This window comes from Lynx canadensis, chromosome X (genome assembly GCF_007474595.2).
Source record: "Lynx canadensis isolate LIC74 chromosome X, mLynCan4.pri.v2, whole genome shotgun sequence".
Taxonomy (NCBI): domain Eukaryota; kingdom Metazoa; phylum Chordata; class Mammalia; order Carnivora; family Felidae; genus Lynx; species Lynx canadensis.
Genome location: NC_044321.2, coordinates 25,436,764 through 25,460,130, shown reverse-complemented (window position 1 = coordinate 25,460,130; position 23,367 = coordinate 25,436,764). Strand labels below are relative to the sequence as shown.

The 23,367-nt window shown below is 44.8% G+C and overlaps 2 protein-coding genes across 2 annotated transcripts; both read right to left on the bottom strand.

Annotated features, from left to right (window-relative positions):
- Positions 1-7,054: 7,054 nt before the first annotated feature.
- Positions 7,055-8,131, bottom strand: LOC115507582 (melanoma-associated antigen B3-like). Its single transcript, XM_030306008.1, has one exon. The coding sequence runs from the start codon at positions 8,129-8,131 to the stop codon at positions 7,055-7,057; it is 1,077 nt and encodes a 358-aa protein (XP_030161868.1).
- Positions 8,132-21,988: 13,857 nt separating this feature from the next.
- LOC115507597 (melanoma-associated antigen B2-like) lies at positions 21,989-23,020 on the bottom strand. The gene has a single exon (XM_030306026.1). The coding sequence runs from the start codon at positions 23,018-23,020 to the stop codon at positions 21,989-21,991; it is 1,032 nt and encodes a 343-aa protein (XP_030161886.1).
- Positions 23,021-23,367: the final 347 nt, after the last annotated feature.

Here is a 23,367-nt window from a genome sequence, read left to right as displayed (position 1 = left end):
GTCTGACTCTTGATTTCAGCTCAGGTCATGATCTCATGGGTTCATGAGTTTGAGCCCCACATCCAGCTCTGCTCTGACAGTGCCGAGCTTGCTTGGGATTCTCTCTCTCTCTCTCCCTCACTCTCTCCTCTTCCCCTGCTTGCACAATCGCTTTCTCTTTCTCTCTCTCTCAAAATAAATAAACTTGAAAAAATAAAAATGAATTACCACTGCATGCCTTTGAGAGTGGCCAAAATTCAAAGCACTGACAACAGCAAATGCTGGTGAGGATATGGAGCAAGAAGAACTCTCATTCACTGTTGGTGGGGATGCAAAATGGCACAGCCACTCTGCAAGACGGTTTGGAAATTTCTTACTGCACCAAACGTATCTACACTGTTGGTGGCAATGTAAATTGGTACAGCCACTTGGAAAACAGTATGGAGGTTCACCAAAAAATTAAAAATAGAACTACCATATGATTCAGCAATCCTACTTCTGGTCATATATCCAAAGGGACTGAAATGAGGATTTTGAAGATATATCTGCACTCCTATGTTCATTGCAGTGTTACTCACAACAGCTAGGATATAGAAACAGTCTAAATGTCTATTGATGGACAAATGGATAAAGAAAATATGAAACATACATACAAAGAAATATCATTCACCCTTAGAAAGGAGGAAACCTTGCCAGTTGCAACAGTATAGATGAACCTGGAGGGCATTATGCTAAATGAAATAAGGCTGACACAAAAGGACAGATACCACTTATATGAGGAATCTAAAATAGTCAGACTGACAGAAGCAGAGAGTGGAATGGTGCTTGCCAGGGTCTGGGAGAAGGGTGAAATGGGGAAGTATTAATCAAAGGTTACAAAGTTTCAGTTATAGAAGATACATAAATCCTAGAGATCTACTGGACAGCATAGAGCCTATAGTTAACAATACTGCATTGTACACTTAAAATTTGGCTAAGAGGATAGATCTTATAAGGACTGTTCTTAGAATACATAAATAAATAAGGTGGGAGGAAACCTTTGTAGGTGATGGATATTTTTATAACAAATTGTGGAGGCACTTTCATGAGTACGTACTTATCTGCAAATTCATCAATTGGTACACATTAAATTTGCACAGCTTTTTGTCTATCATACCTCAAAAGAGTGTTCTTTTAAATAAAACAACAACTAAACATACTATACCACCTAGCAATCATGCTTCTTGGTATTTACCCAGATGAGTTGAAATCTTACATCCTCAAAACAAAAACAAAACAAAACCTGCACATGGATGTTTATAGCAGCATTATTCATAGTTGCCAAAACTTGAAAGCAACCAAGACGTCTTTTGGCAGGTAAATGGATAAACTATGGTACATCCCAACAATGGAATACAAGCACACCTTGTTTTATTGTGCTTCACTTTACTGCACTTTGCACATATTGCATTTATTAAATTCAAGTTTTGTGGCAAGCCTGTACCGAGCAATTCTCTTGGCACCATTGTTCCAAAAGCATGTGCTCACTTTGTATCTCTGTGCCACATTTTGGTAAAACTTGCAGTATCTCAAACTTTTTCATTGTTATTTGTTACCGTGATCTGTGATCAGTGATGTCACTCTTGCAATTGTTTTGGGGTGCCACAAATCACACCCATATATGAGGGTGAGTTTAGTTGATAACTGCTGATTGCTCCACTGACCGGCCATTCCCCATATGTTTCCCTCTCCTCAGGCCTCCTTATTGCCTAAGGCACAAAGATGTTGAAATTTGGCCAATTAATAACCAACCCTACTCTGGCCTCTCAACATTCAAGTGATAGGAAGAGTCATACATCTCCCACTTTAAATCAAACGCTAGAAATGATTAATTAAGCTTAGTGAGGAAGGCGTGTCCAAAGTCGAGAAAGCCAAAAGCTAGGCCTCTTGCACTGAAGTTATCTAGGTTGTGAATGCAAAGTAAAAGTTCTTGAAAGAAATTCAAAGTGCTATTCCAGTGAGCACACAAATGATAAGAAAGCACAACAGCCTTCTTGTGGATATGGAAAAAGTTCGAGTGGTCTGGATAGAAGATCAAAACCAGCCCCGACATTCTTTTAAGCCAAAGCCTAAACCAGAGCTTTAGGCTCTCTCAATTCTGTGAAGGCTGAGAGAGGTGAGGCAGCCATGTAAGCAAAGTGTGAAGCCGGCAGAGGTTGGTTCATGAGGTTTAAGGAGAAAGTTCTTCCCGTAACATGAGCACGCGAGGTGAAGCGGCACGTGCTGATGGAGAAGCTGCGGCAGGTTACCCAGAAGATCTAGCTAAGAGCATTCGTGAAGGTGGCTGCACTAAACAGATTTTCAGTGTAAATAAAACGGCTTGATGCTGCAAGAAGATGCCACGTAGGGCTTTCATAACTAGATAGGAGAAGTCAATGCCCAGCTTCAAAGCTTCAAAGGACAGGCTGACTCTCTTGTTAGGGGTTAATGCAGTTGGAGACAAAATTGAAGCCAAAGCTTATTTACCAAATGAGTGGAGAGAACTGGAATTAGCATGAGAACTAGAATTATGATTGGAGCCTAAAGATGGGACTGCACTGATGCAATCTCGTAATAAAAGAGATGAGGAGTTCAATGGATGAGAAGCTGCTTCTAATGGATGAACAAAAAAAAAAAAAGGTAGTTTCTTGAGCTAAAAACTATTCTTGGTGAAAACGCTTGAAAGATTGTTGAAATGACAACAAAGGATTTAGAATATTACATAAACCTAGCTGATAAATCAGCAGCAGAGTTTGAGACAATTGACTCCAACGTGAAAGAAGTTCTGGGGTGGGTAAAAAAAACTATCAAACAGCATCACATGCTATGGAGAAATTATCTGTGTGAGGAAGAGTCGATCAAGGTGGCGAACTTCAGTATTGCCCTATTTTAAGAAATTGCCACAGCCACCCCAACCTTCAGCAACCACCACCTTGATCAGTCGGCAGCCCTCAACATCAAGGCAAGGCCCTCCACCAGCAAAGGGGTGATTTTCTGAAAGCTCAGACGATGGCTAACACTTTTTTAGCACTGAAGCATTTTAAAATTAACGTATGCATGTTGTTTTTTGTTTACACATAATACTATAGCACACTTAATAGACTACGGTAGAGTATAAACATAACCTTTATATGCACCGGGAAACCAGAACATTCATTTGACTCACTTTATTGTGATACTCTATTGCTGTGGTCTGGAACCAAACCCGCGTATCACTGAGTTATGTCTGTATTGTTGGGTGTGAAAAGAAATGAGCTAATCAAGCCACAGAAAGACAGGGAAAAACTTTAGATGCGTAGTACTCAGTGAAAGAAGCCAATCTGAAAAGGCTATATACAGCATGATTCCAACTGTATAACATTCTGGAAAAGGCAAAACTGCTGGAAAAGTAATAAGATCAGTGGTTGCCAAGGGTTACGGGTGGGGGAGGGAGGGATGATCGGGACAGAACGTACAACAGCAAGACCAAAGCCTGATGTAACTAAGGGCTTTGCCGAGCTAATGACGTGGTGGTGTGAGTTCACAGGTTGCGCCACAGGTAGCACTCTGGGGCAGGACGCGGAAAGTAGGGGAGGCTGTGTGCGTCAGGAAGAGGGTACCTGGGAGTTCTCTGTACTTTCTGCTCAGTTTTGCTGTGAATGTAAAATTCCTCTAGAAAATGAGGTCGCTGTTTGAAAAATAAGTGATGTTGGGGGCGCTCAGGTTCACACCCTGCCCTGGGGATTTAAGTCTGGAGTGCAAGGGCAGGGCCACCCGGTTTGTTTTCCCGTTTTCAGGGATGGGTGGTCCATCCGTTCTCACTCAGTTTCCTTGACCTGACTCCTGGCAGGGCCCGAGGTTCCTCTCTTTCTTGATCTGAGGGCATTTCCTCAGAGGAAGGCTTATACTTTATTTGGCCACATGTGCCATGGTGTCCCGCAGGTGACGGCTATGGCAGGCACCTATGATATGGTGCTCCCACTCAGGTTTCGAAGTCAGTGTCCTAAATCTGCCTTATGTGATGTCCCAAGACTCCTCTCTCTGACCTGAGACCTCCCAACTTTTCTATTAGCCCTGAGAAGGATAGGAAGCCATCTCTGACTGACAATTATGCCTGGATTTCTCATGACAGTAGGAAGGATTCTGTGAGGTCTCCACTGATACACAGTGGTCCCTGACCTCTTCAGGATACTGGCCTTCCTCCTGGCACACCTCGGGAATCCTACCTCTCCTGACCAGAGTCAACCAAGCTCAGGCCGAGCTCTTCACCTTCTCGTCCTGTTACGTGGAAACCAGTTTCAGCCACGTCCTTCCGAGGCTGTTTGGGGATCCTGAGGGCTGACAGCAGGGGACAGGCATCTATGGGCCACACTGTTCTGGGTGGGTGCTTTTGTCATTCCTCATTCAGGGTCCTCAATCTCATACGTGTCAGCGACTCTAGTGACCTGAGGCCACCCTCCTACGGCAGGACTCACCTGTCCTTGAGAACCCTGAGGACTATGTGAGGGGATGCTCACGCTTGGCCTAGCAGGAGCATCCCCTCACGTACGGCTCCTGTTTCTTGACGCAAGGCTTCCTGTGAAAGGTCACATCCCTGCAAACTCTGGACTATTTCCCTATAGCAAATCGTTCAGAGATTGGGTCCGTGTCCCAGGAGTGATGCGAGGTAGGAAGCAATAGCACAAGACAGAGACCCCAGAACAGATGTGCTGTCAAAGAAAAAAAATACTTTAATCCACTTCTTGAGCAATCACACTTAGTGTTTTATGTATTTATGTAAGTTCTGTTTGAATGAATGTAACTTTCTTTATGGGATGGGTCGTCCAAAATGATTTTGTGAGCTCCTGATCTTCGAGGCTGACTTTGAATATATAGATGATCCTATTGTCATTGAATATTATCTCTTTCTCTCCCTTATTCACACTTCTCAATTATTTTGATATGTTAATTGCTATGGTTATGTATTCCACTCCAGTGTCTTGGGCAAAAAGAGTCCTTTTTAGTACCCGAGATACTTTCTGTAGTAGTGAGAAAAAAGGGGAGTTAAAGACCACGACATCAGCCTCAGGTGCAGAGCAGTGGAAGTGTGGGCTGCAGACTAATTCAGGCCAAGGGTCTAGTTCCAACCCTGTCACTTAGCAGCCACGTGAAATTGGACAGCGACACCAGAGTCTGTGAGGCGGTCTTTTCATCTGTGAAATGGGTTTGATGAGCTCTGTTTGGGGACTGGTAGGATGTCCATAATGCATGTAAAGTGCATGGCACATTGTGTGGCCTGTGTTGAGCTTTAAAGGATGCCAGTTCTTACCAGGATTAATTGGTCCCCTGGAGTTTCAACCCATTACAATGATCTCAATTAAATCATTTTTAATTCAGGGGATGTCAGAAACCATGCAGTGCTCCAGAACAAAGACAACTCTATCATACAAAATTGTGCTTGGCAAGGAACACTAAGTAGTATCTCTCCCATTAAAGTATGTCATTCAATGTTGGCATAAGGTAGACTTCCTTAGTAGATGCAACACAGAGCTCCTAGAATGTGTTTCAAGGCCCCAAAACTTACCTTCCTCTCAGCTGCCATTTGTTTGTTTGATTGCTTATTTATTTATTTATTTACTTATTTATTTAGAGACAGAGACCGTGCAAGTGGGGAAGGGGCAGAGAGAGAGTGAGAGTGAGAGAATCCCAAGCAGGCTCTGCACTGTCAGTGCAAAGTGTGTCGCGGGGCTTGAACCCACAAAACCGTGAGACCATGACCTGAGCCGAAACCAAGAGTTGGACGCTTAACGGACTGAGCCACCCAGGCGCCCCTCAGCCACCCTTCTTCCTAAACCACCCTGGCTTTCATTCTTTCACCCACCAACAAAAATCTAGACCTTGCCTGGAGTTTGCCAAATGCCATACAAGGTGACCTAATGTGGATGATGCTTTAGTGGCGTGTGCTTTGGCTCCCCCAACCCAGGGCAACGCGTGCCAGTCCAGGGGATTCTGGGCACCCTTGACAAGAGAGCATGCTCTTATTTCGCAGAAACTCTGTGGACATGTTGTAAATAAAACCTCCAATCTGTACACTGCGTTCCCCTGCACTGGCAGAAGAGCACAGGACACACTTGATCCCTGCTTGGGGTGATTTCCCTCTGCTTTCTGCACAATCCCAAAGTAAGTGTTAAGGGCAGTTTCCATTCTGGGCTTAGTCTTTCAATTCTGAAGCCCGCCACGGGAGGGTCTGGGCCCAGCTCCCTGTGATCACAGCCTCCTGGAGCCCCCCATGCAGCTAACTTAGAATTACCTCCCCCTGAGGGAACTGCAGTCTCTGAAGACCCAGCACTGCCCTGCTTCAGGCACTGACACTTAACTCCTCTCATCTGGAACCACCTCTCTCCTGTTTTCTCCTGTCTTGTCATGTGTCCTTCTGGTCTGAGAGTGCAGATCACCATTCTTCCTTATATGACAGATGCTTCTCGCCTCTGTGATTTCATGGTCAGTGTCTTGATCTTTTTGTCAGCTCTCCCAGGGCTAACATGAAGCCCTCTAAGAGCGTACGCTCCATCAATGTTTGGGGAATAAAAGAACCTGTGAGCAGTGAGTCTAATTCATTAAAATGTGATGCTACATTCTTCCATTAGTCAAACACATGCTGTTATTTAGAATGTTACAAAATACAGAGTGAAAGGAATTAGGAAACCAAATACAGACCATCTTACTCTTCTCCTCCACTTCTTGACTCCATATATTTCACTCCTTAAGTCCTTTTACATTTTCAAGGAAATTCATATTTCAATGCCATGCTACTTTGTACCAGAACACTAAATAAGATGGGCAATTTCCCAGTTTGTTTTATGAAACAGCAACACTCTAACTTTTAAACTGATAACAAGTGAGGCCAAAATAATCCATAAATTTACACTATAAGGCTAGGTAAGATTTCATTTCAAAATAGCAACATTTGAAAAGTAGCAAAAACTCAAACTGCTGGTAAATCTCCAAATTACCCATACAGAACAGGAGCACCAAGGATTACATGCTGTTCCCTGAGTCACACCCAGGCCTCCACTACTTAGAACACTGACTGCTCTCTTCAGTCACAATGTGAAGGATCGGACTCGACCTCACTAGGTGTGGGAGGAGCTGCTGGACATGCCCTGGAACATGCACTGGCCGTAGCATCGGTCTCAGCCTGGAGTGTGACTGTGGCTTCGGCTCTTTCTTGCTCATCTCTCAAAGCCTCTTCATACCAAGGGTGGAAGGCACTTGGGACTGTTTGGTTAATCTTGGCCCAAAACTCGAGCACTCTCATCTTGTTGGTCTCGGCGTGGGCTCTGGGGCCCCACAGGAACTCATAGCGTGGAGGATCGCTGTTGGGCACCTGCCGGTACTCCAGGTACTTGAGCTTCACCAAATCTTGGGTGATGAGCTTCTTGGGCTCCCCAAATATGAAGTGCCTCTTCCCCGCATAGACTCTCATTTTACTCAGGAACTCCCAGATCTTCTCTTCGGCGGCACAGTTGCCCTTCAGGAAGATCACGCCCAGGAGATTCATCAGGAGGCCGGTCTTGGGAAACCCCCTGCCACGGTTTATAGTCCCGTTGTTGGGGAGGTTCATTTTGCTGACAAGGACATAGGAATGCTTGGTAGGATCGACTTCTTTTAAGTCAACACCAAAAACCACTTCCAAGCTGAAAGAGGCTCTTTCGAGGATCTCAACGAAGCGATGTTTATGCTTTTTATTGATAAACTTCAGCATATCAGCTTTCATAATGGGCCTTTTCATTCTGCTCATGTGCAACAGGAACTGTACCAAAACACTTGCTGTTTTGCTTACAGGGTCCCCCTGAGACTGCACAATGGAGAGTGGGGACTGGACGGAACTTTGCTTTTTCTCAACTTGGCAGTCGGCTCCTTTGTATGATCTTGTGCGAGAAACACCTGCAGACTTTGTGGTGGCGGACACGGCCCTCTGAGACCTCTTGGGAGCGCTACGTGACCTGGCAGCAGGATTTCTCTGAGTAGGAACTTCAAAGGGAGGAGAGGCCGAGGAAGGGAATGCTTGTTCCGTGGCCGCAGGGGCCTGAGCACCCCTCTGAGGCCGGGTCCCACCTTGGGCTTGGTGGCGCTTCTCCCCGGTGCAGAGCTTACTCTTCTGTGCCCGAGGCATGATGACTGTGGTCAGGGACAGCAGGTGATCTGGGCATGAGAGAAGAGAGGATGAGAAGGAGTACCTTCAGCTGGGAGAGACCACCTTGGCTTTAACCAAGGCTGCCTCTCAGGTTCTGTGAGGGCACTGCCCTAGGAAACCAACCACAGGGCTCCTGTTATGACCAACCTATCCTCTGAGAACCGCATGGAAGTAATTAAAGTGAGTCTCAGGCTGCAGCCTGCCGGCCCTGCTTGGTGCTTACTGGGGCTGAGAGCGGTGCTGGGTAGGCCGAGTCCTTGCGGAATCTTCTCTGGTATGGAGAATGGGGATCCTCCCAGTTCACATTCAGGACCATGATAACGGCTTTGGGCAGGGCCGAGCCCCCCTCCTCGGTGCTGCTCTAAATTGACATCTCAAACCCAGGTCCTCATCATCTTGAGACCCCTCAAGGGGAACTAAAGGGGCATCTCAGCCCACTACTGTGACCCACTGCTGACAGTTCTGAGGGAATCTGCTCTGGGGTCATTGGGGTCCTCAGTCCGCATTCACTTTCCTCACCTTGGCTCTAGGTAGGGCCTGGGACACCTTCTTCTGCTGATCTGATGTTTCTCCCCTCAAACAAAGGCTGTCACCAACCTGATGACATAAGAAATAAAGTTGGGTTCACATACATTTGACTTCCACACCTGGGCTCCTCAGTGCTACAAGCAAGGGGGGCCCTCTATTGTCTCTTTTTGGGGGGGGGTGAGTGGAACCATCACTCTTTATTCCTCACTCTGATTCCTGTGGAGCCCTGGGTCTCCTCCCTCTGCAGAACTGAGGCCAATAAGTCCAACATGCTCATATCTCTGGGACTCTCCAGACAGAAATGAGGCGGGGGGGGGGTGGGCGGGTTCCTCAGCCTAACAAATATTCAGGGTTTCCCCAGGGCTGAGGGAAGGGCCACAATTTTTATTTCATTTCATTTTATTTATTTTATTTTGTTTTATTAAATGTACATCCAAGTTAGTTAACATATAGTGTAATAATAATTTCAGGAATATAATTTAGTGATTCATCAGTTACATACAATACCCAGTGCTCACCCCAGCAAGTGCCCTCCTTAATTCCATCACCCATTTAGCCATTCGCCCCACCCACTTCCCGTCCAGCAACCCTCAGTTTGTTCTCTGTATTTAAGAGTCTCTTATGGTTTGTCTCCATGTTTTTATATTTTCGCTTCCTTTCTCTTACTTTCATCTGTTTTGTATCTTAAATTCCACATGAGTGAAATCACATGATATTTGTCTTTCTCTGACTCATTTCACTTAGCATAATACTCTCTAGTTCCATCCATGTCGTTGCAAATGGCCAGATTACATTCTTTTTTATCAGAGAAGGGCCAGAATTTGTGAGACCCCCTTTTTAGAGTTGGTGTTCCCCTTAGTCCTCCCTTAGTTCTCTGACCTTAACTACAGGTTGGATTTAGGCCGCTGGCCGCCAATACGCTGGTAGGACTTAGGCCTCCTGCCTTACAGCAAATCCCTCAATTCCCTGTGCCCCTAGGGGGGAAATTCAGGGACCTCCATATAGGATTACCCTTACCAAGAGCCTTCCAGAAACAAGCTATAGGGATGCTGCTTTCCCTAAATGGGGAGAGGTCCCCTCATTAGCACTCCAGGGCTTCACCTTCAGGGCACTTAGGGCCTAGGCCTCCTCCATCTGCAGGACCCAGGCTACTCCCTTAGATGAAGGCCCTCCTTATCTGAGAGTTTCCAGGCAGAAAGTCTGATAGGTCTGCCAGGCCTCCCAGGGCCAAGGGCAGCAGCAGGACCTAGGAGAGCACCCTGTGTTATGGGTCAGGGTGGTCCTCTCAGTTCCCACTCAAGGTCCTCACCTTGGCTCCAGGCCAGTACTGGGACTCCACCCTCAGCTGGCCAGTGGCCTCACCACCCCCACTCCCCCACAAATGACCTCACTTCCTAGAAACTCTGGAGAGGACAGAAGGATGAGTCATAACTGGCCACAACCGTTCAGGGTCTCCAAGGGCTAAAAGCAGGGAAAGGGCTCCATGGGATCCCAGTGTTCTGGAGTCGGTGATCCCTACGTCCTGACTCAGGGTCTTCACTTTGATATCAGGACCTGGGACTCCTCCCTCTACTAAATTCAGTTCACCAAAATCCAAATTTATTTGGCTTTAGCCTTTACTTCTTGGAGCCCCGAGAGAGAGAGAGAGAGAGAGAGAGAGAGAGAGAGAGACAGAAAGAAAGAAAGAAAGAAAGAAAGAAAGAGAGAAAGAAAGAAAGAAAGAAAGAAAAGAAAAGAAAGAAAAGAAAGAGAGAGAGCGAGAGAGCGGGGGGGGGGGGGGGTGTCCGCATGCGCGCGCGCGCGCTTGCGCGGTTAGGGGTGGGGGATGGCGGGAGTAGCGGGCGGGGCGGCGGTAGTCAGAACGTACCAAATAAAACTGCCCCTGTCTGGAGCCTCCCAGAACCAAGGCAGGCGTACCGGTTTCTATCGCCGTCTCTACTGGGAAAAGATCCCCTCATTAGCTACTCAGGACCCTCCTCTTGACTCTACTTAGGGCCTAGGTTTCCTTGATCATCAGAACCAGGGTTACTATCTTAGACCGACGCCTTCCTCCCTGAGACTTTCCAGACAAAACTCGGCCTAACGGTCCTGTCAGGACATTCCATTTCAGACCCCAGGGGCAGTACTTTGTGGCGCCACCTTTGTTACAGGAAGGGGGAGGGGCGGTGTGGTCCCTTCATTTTACATTCAGGTCCTCACCTTGACTTCAAAGAACTCCTGGGAAGTAATCTTCCGTTCCTTGGCAGAAGAAATGCTGCGAACACTGGGCGAGGCCCGCGGTTCCAAAGCGGAAGTTCAGATACATCATATCCGGCCATGGCCACGTGGGGTTCTGAGGGCTGACAGCAAGGACATGGTTCTACGCGATCGCAGTGTTCTGAAGTCAGTGGTCTTTAGGTTGTCATTCAGTGTCCTCACCTTGGTGTTTATCAGAGCCTGGGATTCCTCCCCCTACTGACCCGAGTCTGCCAGCCCCCAAAGCGAACCCTCACCTTTCCGAGTCCCTGGCAAGGAGTCAGGATGCCCCGTTTCCGACTACCTCTGCCTGGGGCCCCATAGGCTTGAAAAGAGGGCAGGACTCTGTGAGCCTCCCTCACTCCGGTTACGGCCAAGACGTCTCCCTCTGCAGAACTGGGGCCTGCACCCTGTCAGACAAGGCTCTCATCCTGAGACTCACCAGGCAGAAATGAGGCTTCTCAGGCTCACAGCTCCACCTGAGGCCTCTCCACGGTTAAGATGGGTGCAGGGGTTTGTAAAGCTCCCTCATTTGTGGGTCTAGTGATGTCCTCTTTGCTCACTCAGGGACCTGACATTGCTCCTGTTCAATCGTGTGACTCCATCTTCCCTGACATGAGGTTACTCTGCTCAGATCAAGGACTGCTCCTTCTTGAGACCTCCCAGGTGGAAGAGTGAGCCACACTAGGCCAAGGATGTTTGGGTCCTGAGAGGCATACAGCAGATTTGAGTCTCTGTGGAATACCACTGCTCTGGAGTCAGTGGTCTCTACATTCATCATCTAGGGTCCTCAACTTGATATCTATCTATCGATACAACCCAGGAGCCTCCTTCTACTGAAGTGTGGCCCCTTTCTTAGGCTAAGACTTTGAGCTTGCTAAGAAATATGAGGAGTGAAAGAAGAATGTCCACTCTGATTGCCCTGCCTGGGCATTCCAGGCCTCACAGCTGGTTTGGCAGGTCTCTGAAGGACCCCCTATAAAGTAGGGTGGTTATCTCCCCAATCTTCATTAATGGGGGTCCTGTATAACTAAAGGATTCCTGGGAAACTCCACATCCATGCAAACTTGAGCAGTGTCCCTAATGCAAACTTTGCAGGTTCCAGTGCCTGGCTTCATGTTAAATGGGGAAACTGCAACGTAAGGCAGGGGATTCGGGACAGTGATGGGGTGTCAAAGAAAAATGACACTGATCTATCCCTCTTCACAGTAGTCAGTGAGCCTCTTATGTGATTTGTTTTAAATGATTTACTTCCTAATGGGAAGGAGTCGTCCAGGATGGTTTTGTGATTCCACAATCTTGAGGTCATTTGACAATGCATATGTAGATAATCATACTGTCACTGGACATTTTCTGCTTCTCCTCTTTGTTCATGCCTTTGATTTACTGTGGTATTCTTAACTGCTTTGGTTATGTATTCCAATCCAGTTCTTTGGACACAGAATCCTCATTTTTACCCCCTGAGAGACATTTTGGAGTATTACGGAACATAACGGTTTGCTTTAGGCAGAGAAGAGTGGAATGATCAGCATGTGTTCTAGACGAATTCAGACCAGGAGTCTAGTCCTAGCCCTGTGAACTTGAGTACATTACCAAACTCCAAGACAAAGAACTCACAACCAAAATGCTTCTTAGCAACGCTAGTTATGTAATATATCCTCATTCAAGGTTATAATACACAGTGTGTTTGTGGGAGAGTCTTTCCCCGTTGGATACAACTCAAAGTTCTCAAAATTTTTGTCAATGACCAATATTTTCCCTAACTTCCAGCTACCCTTCAATCTAAATCACCATTATTTTCACTCATTTAACCATCAGCAAAAATCTAGACCTTGCCTAGAATTTGCCATATTACATGCAAGATGAAGTAACTGAGTAAAAGAGACCCTTTTAATAGAGTGGTCTGTGGCTCCCCCAACCCAGAGTGAAAAGTGCAGTCCAGTGGGTTCTGAACACTCCACCTCAAAGAAGTATAATCCTTATTGCTCAGAAACTCCCTGGTGATGTTGTACATAGACCATCTAGTCTGTGCATCGTGTTCAGCTGCCCTGGGCAAGAGCACAGACACCTTTCATTCCTACACCACCTGGAGATTTTCTTTGGTTTAGCCACAATCCCAAAGGCCATGTTAAGGACAAATTTCCATCGCAGGCTTAGTCTTTCATCTCCGAGGCCCTCCATCTGAGGATCTGGCCCCTGCTCACCACTCCCACAGTGTCATCTAGTCCACGATGCAATCCTACTTAAAGCTATCCCTCACTGAAGGGTTTTCAGTTTCCTAAGGCTCCACACTGCCTGGCCCGAGAACTTTGACACTTGACTGTGTACAACTCAAACCACATTCCCTCTTCAACCCCCTCCCCCCCTCCTTTTTTTTTTTTTTTTTACTTGTTCTTTAGGTCACAGTGAATATATAACCATCTCTTTTTACATGACAGCAGCATCCAGACTCTAAAATTCAATGGGCAGGGGCCAGAACTTATTGTTGCTGTTTTGAGGGTTCGTTTTATAGCATCCCCAGGGGGCACATGGATGGCTCAGTCAGTTAAGTGTCCAACTTCAGCTCAGGTCACGATTTCACAGCTCATGAGTTTGAGCCCTGCATCAGGCTTTCTGCTATCAGTGCAGAGACCGCTTTGGATTCTCTGTCTCCCTCTCTGCCCCTCCCCTACACTTTCTCTCTCTCTCTCAAAAAGACACAAACATTTAAAAACAAAAACAAATAAAAGCATCCCCAGTAATAACCTGAAGGCTTCTAAAGAGCTCATTCTCAATTAATGACTGGAAATAAACAAGAGAGTGAGCTCATCAACATTTAATTTCTCTTTTAAATATTTGAATAATCGAAAGAAATCCAGGTATATAATTTTACTTTTATAAAAAGAAACAGTAGAAGGAATTAGGCAAACCAAGAATTGACAATCTTTTTCTTATTTATACTTTTTTTCTCTTATTGATTAAATATTTACAAATTGCCTACTGTATACTAGACACTGTGCTGAGACTACAACTCCAAATAAGACAAAACATCTGCTTCTTCAAAAACTACTATAGTGAGGTATGACTGACATACCAAAAGCTGTACACATGTAATGTATACAAGCTTGGAGATAAGTATACACCTGCGAACTACCATAACAATCTATGCCATAAACATATCCGTGACCTCCAATAGTCTTCTCCTGTCCTCTTTATTATTTTTTAGGAGTACAATAACAATTAACATAACATTTACCCTCTCAGCAGCTTTTTAAATATCCACTATGACATTAACTATAGGCTCTCTGCTATACATTTCTAAGACTTATTCGCCTTATAGAACTCAAACCGTGTACACTTTGACCAACACCTCTCCAATACCTCTCCTCCCAGCATCTGGCAACCACCATACTATTCTGCTTCTATCAGTTTGACTATTTTAGATTCCTTATATAACATGTATCTGTCCTTTTGTGTCTGGCTTATTCCACTTAACATAATGTCTTTCAGGTTCATCTCTGTTGTTGCAAGTGGCAAGGTTTCCTTCTTTTTCAGGTTGAATAATATCTCATTGTACGCATATACCATATTTTCTGTATCCATTCATTCATCAATGAACATTTAGGTTGCATCCATGTCTTGGCTATTATGAATAATGCTACAATGAACTGCAAATAGCTCTTCAAGATCCTGATTTCAATTCCTTTTGATATATACACAGAAATAGAATTGCTGGATCATTTGATAGCTCTATTTTTAATTTTTTGAGGAACCGCCATACTGCTCCATAATGGCTACATCAATTTACATTCCCATTAAGGGTGTAAAAGCAAGGTCTTTCCCAAATACTTGTACTTAATCAGCTTACTCTCTACTTGGGGAGACGGAAAGACAACACACATTTTAATTGGTGTACTATGAACACAATGTGAGAACTACTCTCTTAACAATTTTTAAAAAATCTTTTAAATATAATCTATTGCCAAATTGGCTTACATACAGCACCCAGTGCTCATCCCAATAAGTGCCCCTCCCCCATCCCCCATCAACCCTCAGTTTGTTCTCTGTATTTAGGAGTCTCTTATGGTTTGCCTCCCTCCCTCTCTCTATTTTTTCCCCCTTCTCCCATGATCTTCTGTAAAGTTTAGCAAGATCCACATATGAGTGAAAATATATGATATCTGTAAGTGTACAAACAATAAAGCATTGTTACATATAGGCACAATGCTTTACAGCAGATCTCTCTCTGGAACCTATTCATCTTACACAACTGAAACTATACCACTTCAACAACTTCTTATTTTCCCTACTCCCCAACCCCTGGCCACTACCATTCTACTCTGTGTTTCTATGTGTTTGACTATTTTGGATAACTCATACAAATAGAATCATGCAGTATTTATCCTTCTGTGACTGATTTATTTCATTTAGAATAATGTTCCCCAGATTCATCCATGTTGTCCCATGTAATAGGACTTCCTTCATTTTTAAGGCTAAATAATATTCCATTGTATGTATACACCACATTTTCTTTATCCTTTTATCTACTGATGGACATTTGCGTTGTTTCCGTATCTTTGATATTGTGAATAATGGTGTAATGAACGTAGGAGTGCAAGTATCTCTTTAAGATACTGGTTTCATTTCCTTTGGGTATACACTCACAAGTGGGCTCGCTGAATCATGCAGTTCTAATTTTACTTTTCTAAGGAACCTCCAAACAGTTTCTCCATAATGGCTCTACCAATTTACATTCCCACCAACAGCACAAGGACTCCCTTTTCTCCTTACTCTCACCAACACTTGTTATTTTTTGTCTTTTTAATAGTAGCCATCCTAACAAGTATGAAGTGATATCGTGGTTTTGATTTGCATTTCCCTGGGGATTAATGGTGTTGAGCACCTTTCATATACCTATTGGCCATTTGTGTGTCTTCTTCAGAAAAATATTCAAGTTCTTTACTCATTTTTAAAATTCAGTTATTTGTTTGCTATTGAGTTGTATGAATTCCTTATATAATGTGGATATTAGTCCCTTAGATACATGGTTTGCTAATACTTTCTCCCTCTCCACAGACTGCTTTTTCATTTTTCCACTGCTGTATAGATGCCTTTCAGTTTGATGTAGTCCCACTTGTTCACCATTTTTGCTTTTCTTGCCTATGTTTCTGTTGTCATATTCAAAAAAATCTTTGCCAAGATGAAGGTCAAGGAGCTTTTTCCCTATGCTTTTTTTCTAGGAGTTTTACGGCTTTCAATCTCATTTTTAAGTCTTTAATCCATTTTTCACTAATTTTTGAGTATAAGTAGCATCCAATTTTAATTCTTTTGCATGTGGATATTCAGTTTTTCCAACACCATTTACTGAAGAGACTATCCTTTCCCGATCGTGTATTTTTTGGTGGACTTGTCAAAGATCACTTGACAATTTATGCACGGGTTTATTTCTGGGCTCTATTTTGTTCCATTGGTCTGTGCGTCCGTTTTTATACTAGTATAACACCGTTATGGTGAATATGGTTTTGCAATATATTTCAAACTCAAGAAGTGTGATGCCTCCATCTCTGTTCCTCTTTCTCAACATTACTTTAGTATTCAGGGCTTCTTGTGGTTTCAGATGAATTTCCAGGTTTTTTTCTATTTCTGTGAAAACTTCCATTGGAATTATGATAGGTATTTCACTGAATCTGCAGATCATTTTGACTAGTAAGAATATTTTTAAAAATATTAATTCTTTCAATCAGTGAACATTGGATATTTTTCCTTTTATTTATTATTCTTCAATTTCTTCCATCAATGTCTCACTGTTTTCAGTGTATAGATCTTTCCCCTCCTTGGTTAAATTTATTCCTATTTTATTTTTGACACTTTTATTTATTTTTTTATTTTTAGAGAGTGTGTGTGTGAGTGAGTGAGGGAGACAGGGAGGGAGGGAGGGAGGGAGAGGGAGAGAGAGAGAGGGAGAGAGAGAGGGAGGAGAGAGGAGAGAGAGAGAGGGAGAGAGGGAGAGAGAGAGAGAGGGAGGGGAAGGAGGGAGGGAGGGAGGGAGAGAGGAAGGGAGAGGGAAGGAGAGGGAATCTCAAATAGGATCCACACTCTGCAAGGAGCTCACCGCAGGGCTCGATCCCACAACCCTGGGATCATAACCTGAGCCGAAATCAGGAGTCTGGCCAGTCAACCAACTGAGTCACCCAGGCGTCCCAACTATTTTAAATAGAATTTTCTTAATTATTTTCCAATACTTTCTTGTTAGTGTGTAGAAACACAACTGATTTTTGTGTGTTGACTTTACATCCTGCAGTTGAATACATTTATTAGCTTTAATAGTTTTTTGGGTGCATGGGATTTTCATCCCAATCTCCCCTACCCGTAACACAGAGAGGAGTCACAATCTCTCTTAGGGCTAAATTGTGTCAACTTGAGGGAGAGGCTGATGCCAGTAAAGTCTAATTACTTTTCTTATCCATTTCAAGAGCAGCTGATCTCAGTTTTATGCTCACATATAGTATTGCAACTTATTAATTAGATTCTGGACCTTTTATAAAGGTATTTTATTACTTATGTTATTGTTAGTTCTGTGCTTCTGTGGGCAAATAAGGGCTGGAAATTCTGATTCTACCATGTTGCTGATGCCACTCAGACAAAACCTTTTCTTTTATCTCTTGATCCCAACAATTCTACCACAGGGTTCATTCACATTTGCAAGACAACCCCTGCTCATGTGGCAAGTTAGCTTGCTCTGGACCAAGAGAAGAGCGGCAAGGATTTTTTAATTTGTTGTACAAAATACCAAAGCGTTTATACTTCTACTGATCAACAGCAACATATGTGTGATACATATTATTCATAAACACAGATACTGAAATCAAATAAACCTTCTATTACAAGGAACAGTATTTTAAAAGTGCCAAAAAGGGGGCGCCTGGGTGGCGCAGTCGGTTAAGCGTCCGACTTCAGCCAGGTCACGATCTCGCGGTCCGTGAGTTCGAGCCCCGCGTCGGGCTCTGGGCTGATGGCTCAGAGCCTGGAGCCTGTTTCTGATTCTGTGTCTCCCTCTCTCTCTGCCCCTCCCCCGTTCATGCTCTGTCTCTCTCTGTCCCAAAAATAAATACAAAACGTTGAAAAAAAAATTAAAAAAAAAAGCGCCAAAAAGAACCCCCAAGATAAAAACAGATAAATCTCCCACTCAAGCAAAGCAAGGACAAAAAGAAGACTTACAATGGGTCCCCTCCACGTCCACCTAGGTGCTTCACTACTTAAAATGCTGACCTCTCATTTCCATCACAAGATGACCAATCTCCCCGCCCCAGACTTCAATATATGTGGGAGGCACTGCCGGTTCACGGCCCTGGCACACACCTTGGCCACGGCAGCAGGTTCTCTTCTTCTCACCTCTTAAAGCCTCTTTCTTTCTTTCCTTTCTTTCCTTTCTTTTCTTTCTCTTCTTTCTTTTCTTTCTTTCTTTCTCTCTCTCTTTCCTTCCTTCCTTCCTTCCTTCCTCCCTCCCTCCCTTCTTCCCTTCCTTTTCTTTTCCTTCCTTCTCTTGCTTTCTTTGTGTGAGAGACAGAGACAGAGACAGAGAGAGAGAGAGAAAGAGCGAAAGTCCAAGAGCATGCATAGGAGGGGCAGACAGAAACATAGACGTCGGATCCCAAGAAGACTCCACACAGCACAGAGCTGGACGTGGGTCTCAATCCCACGAGCCGTGGGATCATGACCTGAGCTGAAACGAAGAATCAGACACTTAAACTGACTGAGCCACCCAGGTGCTGCTCAAAGCCTCTTTATGCTTCATCATGCGATGGAATTCAGGACCTCCAAGAGCTGCTGGCAGGAACTGGACTCTATGAGCCACCAGTGTTCCGGGTAGATGCTTCCTTCGCTCCTTTTAAGAAAACTCACATTTGTATCTGACAACTCTCTCTACTGACCTGAGATAGTCTTCCTCAGACTAAAGTCTCAAATCCTTGACAAGTGTGATAAAAAAGTGAGGAGATTCTTGGCCTGCCAGCTCTGCCTGGGGCCTTCTAGCTCTGAGAGAAGGCAGGGGCTGCTCCCTCTGGAACAGCCGACACTCTGGAACGGTGCTTTCCCCTTTCACCAGTCCTGACTCACGGGTATCCTCCCAAAGGCCCTTGTCACTTCCAATAAGGGCTTCTTGGGAAACGCCACATCCCTGAAAACTCTCCAGCAGTTTCGCTACTCCAAACCTTGCAAACAATGGGTCCTTGTCCTTCTCTTTCCTGTACAGGCTTAAGGTCTCATGTAACCACTGTTCTCATAGATTTGCTTTTTGTAGGGAAGATCCTGAGTCAAATAATTTTTTGAGTCCCTGATCTTTTAAGGTTATCTGAAATCACATATGCAGATGATCCTATTGCCTGCAAAAATCATCTTTTTTCCCCTTATTCATACCCCACATTGATTTTAATACTATTATTGTTCTAGTATGTCATAATATACCCGGTACGGAGTAGTTGGTTGCCCCATTCCTCATACGGAGTTCTCACCTTGACACCGTCACGGCTGGGATTCCACTTAATAGCCAGCCTATAAAACCAAGGCCCTCGTTTCCTTGATTCCCTCCAGGCAGAAGGCGGAGGTAGGGGGCACGTGAGCGTGGCAGCTCTCGCCTGTGCCTCCTAGGCTAGCAGCAGAGAAGGGGTTAGGTGCAGCCCTGTCAGATGTGGGTGGGGGACCCCCATGTCCCCACACAGCATCTTCACTCTGACCCTGTATCCTTCCTGGAACCCCACCCTGTCTGCTAATTTGAAGATACAGCCATCAGACAAAGGTCTCAACTTTCTGGGACCAGAGTTGAAAAATCAATGTTAGCCACAAGCAGCCACGACTCTTCTGGACTCACAGAGCTGACAGCGGGACAGGATTTTATGGGATCCTACTGTTCTGGCTAGGTTCTTCCACCACCCTCATTCAGGTTTATCTCCATTACATCTATGAGAGACCAATACCCCTTCTCTAGTGATAGGGGAACTTGGGTCTCAGACCAAGGTTTTTACGCCAGTGAAAAGCCTGCAGAATAAGGGAGGGTATGCTCAGTCTAACAACTGTGTCTGAGACCTTGTGTGTTCAAGAACAGACGGGACCGAAGTCCCTGGCATTCCCTATATTCTGGGGCATTGGTCTCCCCAGTCCTCCTACATGGGGCCCTTGCCTCGGTTTCTGTCTCTTGGATTTAAGGCTTCCTGGGAAATTGCACATCTCTGCAAACCCTGGAGCAGTTGCTGCTTTACAATCCCCGCAGAGAATGCGACTCTGTCCTGGGAGTGATGTGAAATGGGCAAGCGCTAGCACAAGGCAGGAGTCCCAGGACAGGTGATGGGGTGTCAGGGGAAAACACACATTGATCTATTCCTTCTGTTTATCAGCCTGATGAAGATTCTCATGTAACTTCTGTTCTGCTAGATTTCCTTTCTACCGGTAAGAGATTGTCCAGGCTAATTTTGAGAGCCACTGATCTTTTGAGATTATTTAGCATTGCAAATGTAATCATACTGTCACCTAATAGTGTCCTTTATCCCTCTCAGCTATTCTGGCATTCTTTTTGCTCTGGCTATATATTCCAGCCCAGCAGTTTGGACACAAGGCCATTCTTTTTTAGCACCTAAGACGAATTTTGAAGTACTGAAAAGAAAACTGAAATAAACACAGGGTGTGTCTCAGGGTGCGAGGAGTAAAACAATGTAGCCTCTGTAGTAATTCTGGCGGGAGCCTAGGCCCAGCCTTGTCATTTACTAGCCCTATGCCTTTTGGCACGCTGCCAAACTCTAATTCTATGAGCCTCAGGCTTCCCCTGTGAAGTAAGTTTGATAAACCCTATCTTTTAGGACTGTCTAATGTACAGAAAGCATCTATACTGAGACATTTGGGAATGGCAGGTATTACTATGATTATCTTGACCTCAGACATTACCATCTGTGCAGCTGAATTTTGTTTTGTTTCATTTTACATCTAAGACATGTCAGAAAATATGCAGTGCTCTGGCCAAGAAAAACCTCCCCATCAGCCAAAATTCTGCTTAGGAATGAAAACTAAGTAGTATGTTCTCTCGGCCCCCTCTTTACCAAGATTTTCACTTGTTCTTTTTTTTTAAATGTTTATTTTTGAGAGCGAGCGAGCACGTGAGATAGAGAGAGAGCCAGTGGGGGAGGGGCAGAGAGAGAGGGAGACACAAAAACCCAAAGCAGGCTCCAGGCTCTGAGCTGTCAGCAGAGACCAATGTGGGGATCGAACCCACCAACCGCAAGATCATAACCTGAGCCGAAGTCAAATGCTTAACTGACTGAGCCACGTAGGTGCCCCTTCCCTTGTTCTTTATGGAGTACTACTATCTCACCTTCTTCCCATAGTGACAGCTGCTCCTATAATCTATAATCGCAGGGGCAGGGGCTAGGTCTTCTTTGACTAAACACCCCCAGTACAAGGATGAAGACTTCCCAAGAGCAGATGCTCAATGTTTGTGTAAAATAAGAGACATGTATAAAGAGGTTTGATTCATTATGATCATATATTACCAAACATTCTTAACAAACACAAACAAATGCAGGTATATGTCTTTTAAATTTAGAAAAAGAATAGAGTAAGGCAAACAAAGAATTAACCAACTATTACTGTATCAATGTACCTATCTGCGTATCTATGTAATCTATGTATCTGTATACCTATGTACCTATCCATCTATCTACGAATCTAGGTTTCTATGTATCTAGTTATCTATCGATCGATCGATCTTCTCATCCTAACTATTTTAGTGTGGAATTCTTTCACATTTCCAAGGATATCCTATCTTAAAGCCATCTTATCTTGCTCTGGATCACAAAAGTGATTTAACAATTTCTGATCTATATTTCAAAACAAATAAACTCTTACACCTAAAACTGATAAACAGCAATAAATGTGTGATCTGTATCATCCAAAAACTTATATTCTGAATCTACATAAACTTTCTATTGAAAGGAACAGTGCCTGAAGAATATATTTAAAAAAAAGGAATCAACAAATTATTTGTGCCCATGACAAACACTACTTAACAGGCCTTCCCATGACAAAGCGAAGAATCTGCCTCAGCCCTCTCTAGGGAGAAGAGTGGCCAGATGTGGCCTGGGAACATGCAGTGGCCTTGGCAGTAGAGGCATGCTTGGTTGCAGCTCTGGCTTGGGTTCTCTCTTCCTCATCTCGCAGAGCCTCTTCATAATGGGGCAGGAAGGCACTGGGGATGGTATTGTGGACCTTGGCCAAAAACTCGAGGACTTTCATCTTGCTGGTTTCAGCATGGGCTCTGGGGCCCCATAGGAACTGATAGCGTGGAGGATTGCTGCCGGGCACCTGGCGGTACTCCAGGTACTTTTCCTGCACGAAATCTTGGGTGATGAGCTTCCTGGGCTCCCCGAAGATGAAGTGCCTCCTTCCATCATAGACGCCCAAAATATTCAGGAATTCCCAGATCTGCTCCTCAGAGGTGCAGTTGCCATTCAAGAAGATGACACCTAGGAGAGGCATGAGAAGCCCATTCTTCGGAAAGCCCCAGAGATTATTCATAGTGCCATCGTCGGTGAGGTCTAGGTTGCTGGTGAGGGTGTAGGAGTTACTGCCAGGCTTGACTTCCTTTAATTTGAGGCCAAAGACCAGATCCATGCGCTCAGTGACTCTCTTGAGGATCTCAGCGAACTGCTCCCTGTTCCTTTTGTGGACGATCTTCATCATGTCTATCTTCTTAATGGGCTCCTTCAATTTATACTTATACAGCAGAAACTGTACCAACATCCCCACCTTCCTGCTTAGAGGATCGTTTTGAGCTTTCCCGATGGAAGTTGAGGCCAGAGAGGAATTTTTACTTTCCTCAACCTGGCTCTTGGCACCTGCCTTAGATCTTCGCCGTGAAGCACGTGCAGCAGCCCTGGTGGTGGCTGGGGCTTTTTGAGGCTCCTGGGAAGTGCCAGCAGTAGGGGAGCTTGAGGAAGCACCCCCAAGAACAGGAGAGGAGGAAGGAGTAGCCTCTTCTTCCTCTGCTGTAGTTGCCTGAGCACTCTTAAGACCTTGGGTCTCGGCTCTGTTAAGGCGGCGTTTCTCACGAGCACGGAGCTTACTCTTCTGACCACGAGGCATAATGGCTGTGCTCAGAGATAGCAGGCAAGGGTGTGAGCCAGTGGACAGGTGATATGGGCAACTGCAGAAGCGAGAATAAGATGATGTTATCACCTTCAACAGGTAGATTCCACTTTGGATTTATCAAAGGTGACCTCGGCAGGATACTTGAGGATACTGCTCTAGGACCCGACAAAGGCTCCTGTTCTCTTGGTCATCCTATCCCCTAAGAATCTTACAGAGAACCACAGAACCCTCACAGTGAGTCTTATTTGCATCCTACTAGCCCTGCCTCGGGTTTACTGAGGTGAGAGCAGATGTTTGCAGTAGAGGCCTCTGTGTTCTGGCGTGTTGGGCCCTCTCCATTT

What these genes read in the sequence shown, in the direction of transcription:
- LOC115507582 (XM_030306008.1), bottom strand. Translation starts at nt 8,131, where the DNA reads ATGCCTCGGGCACAGAAGAGTAAGCTCTGCACCGGGGAGAAGCGCCAC.
- LOC115507597 (XM_030306026.1), bottom strand. Translation starts at nt 23,020, where the DNA reads ATGCCTCGTGGTCAGAAGAGTAAGCTCCGTGCTCGTGAGAAACGCCGC.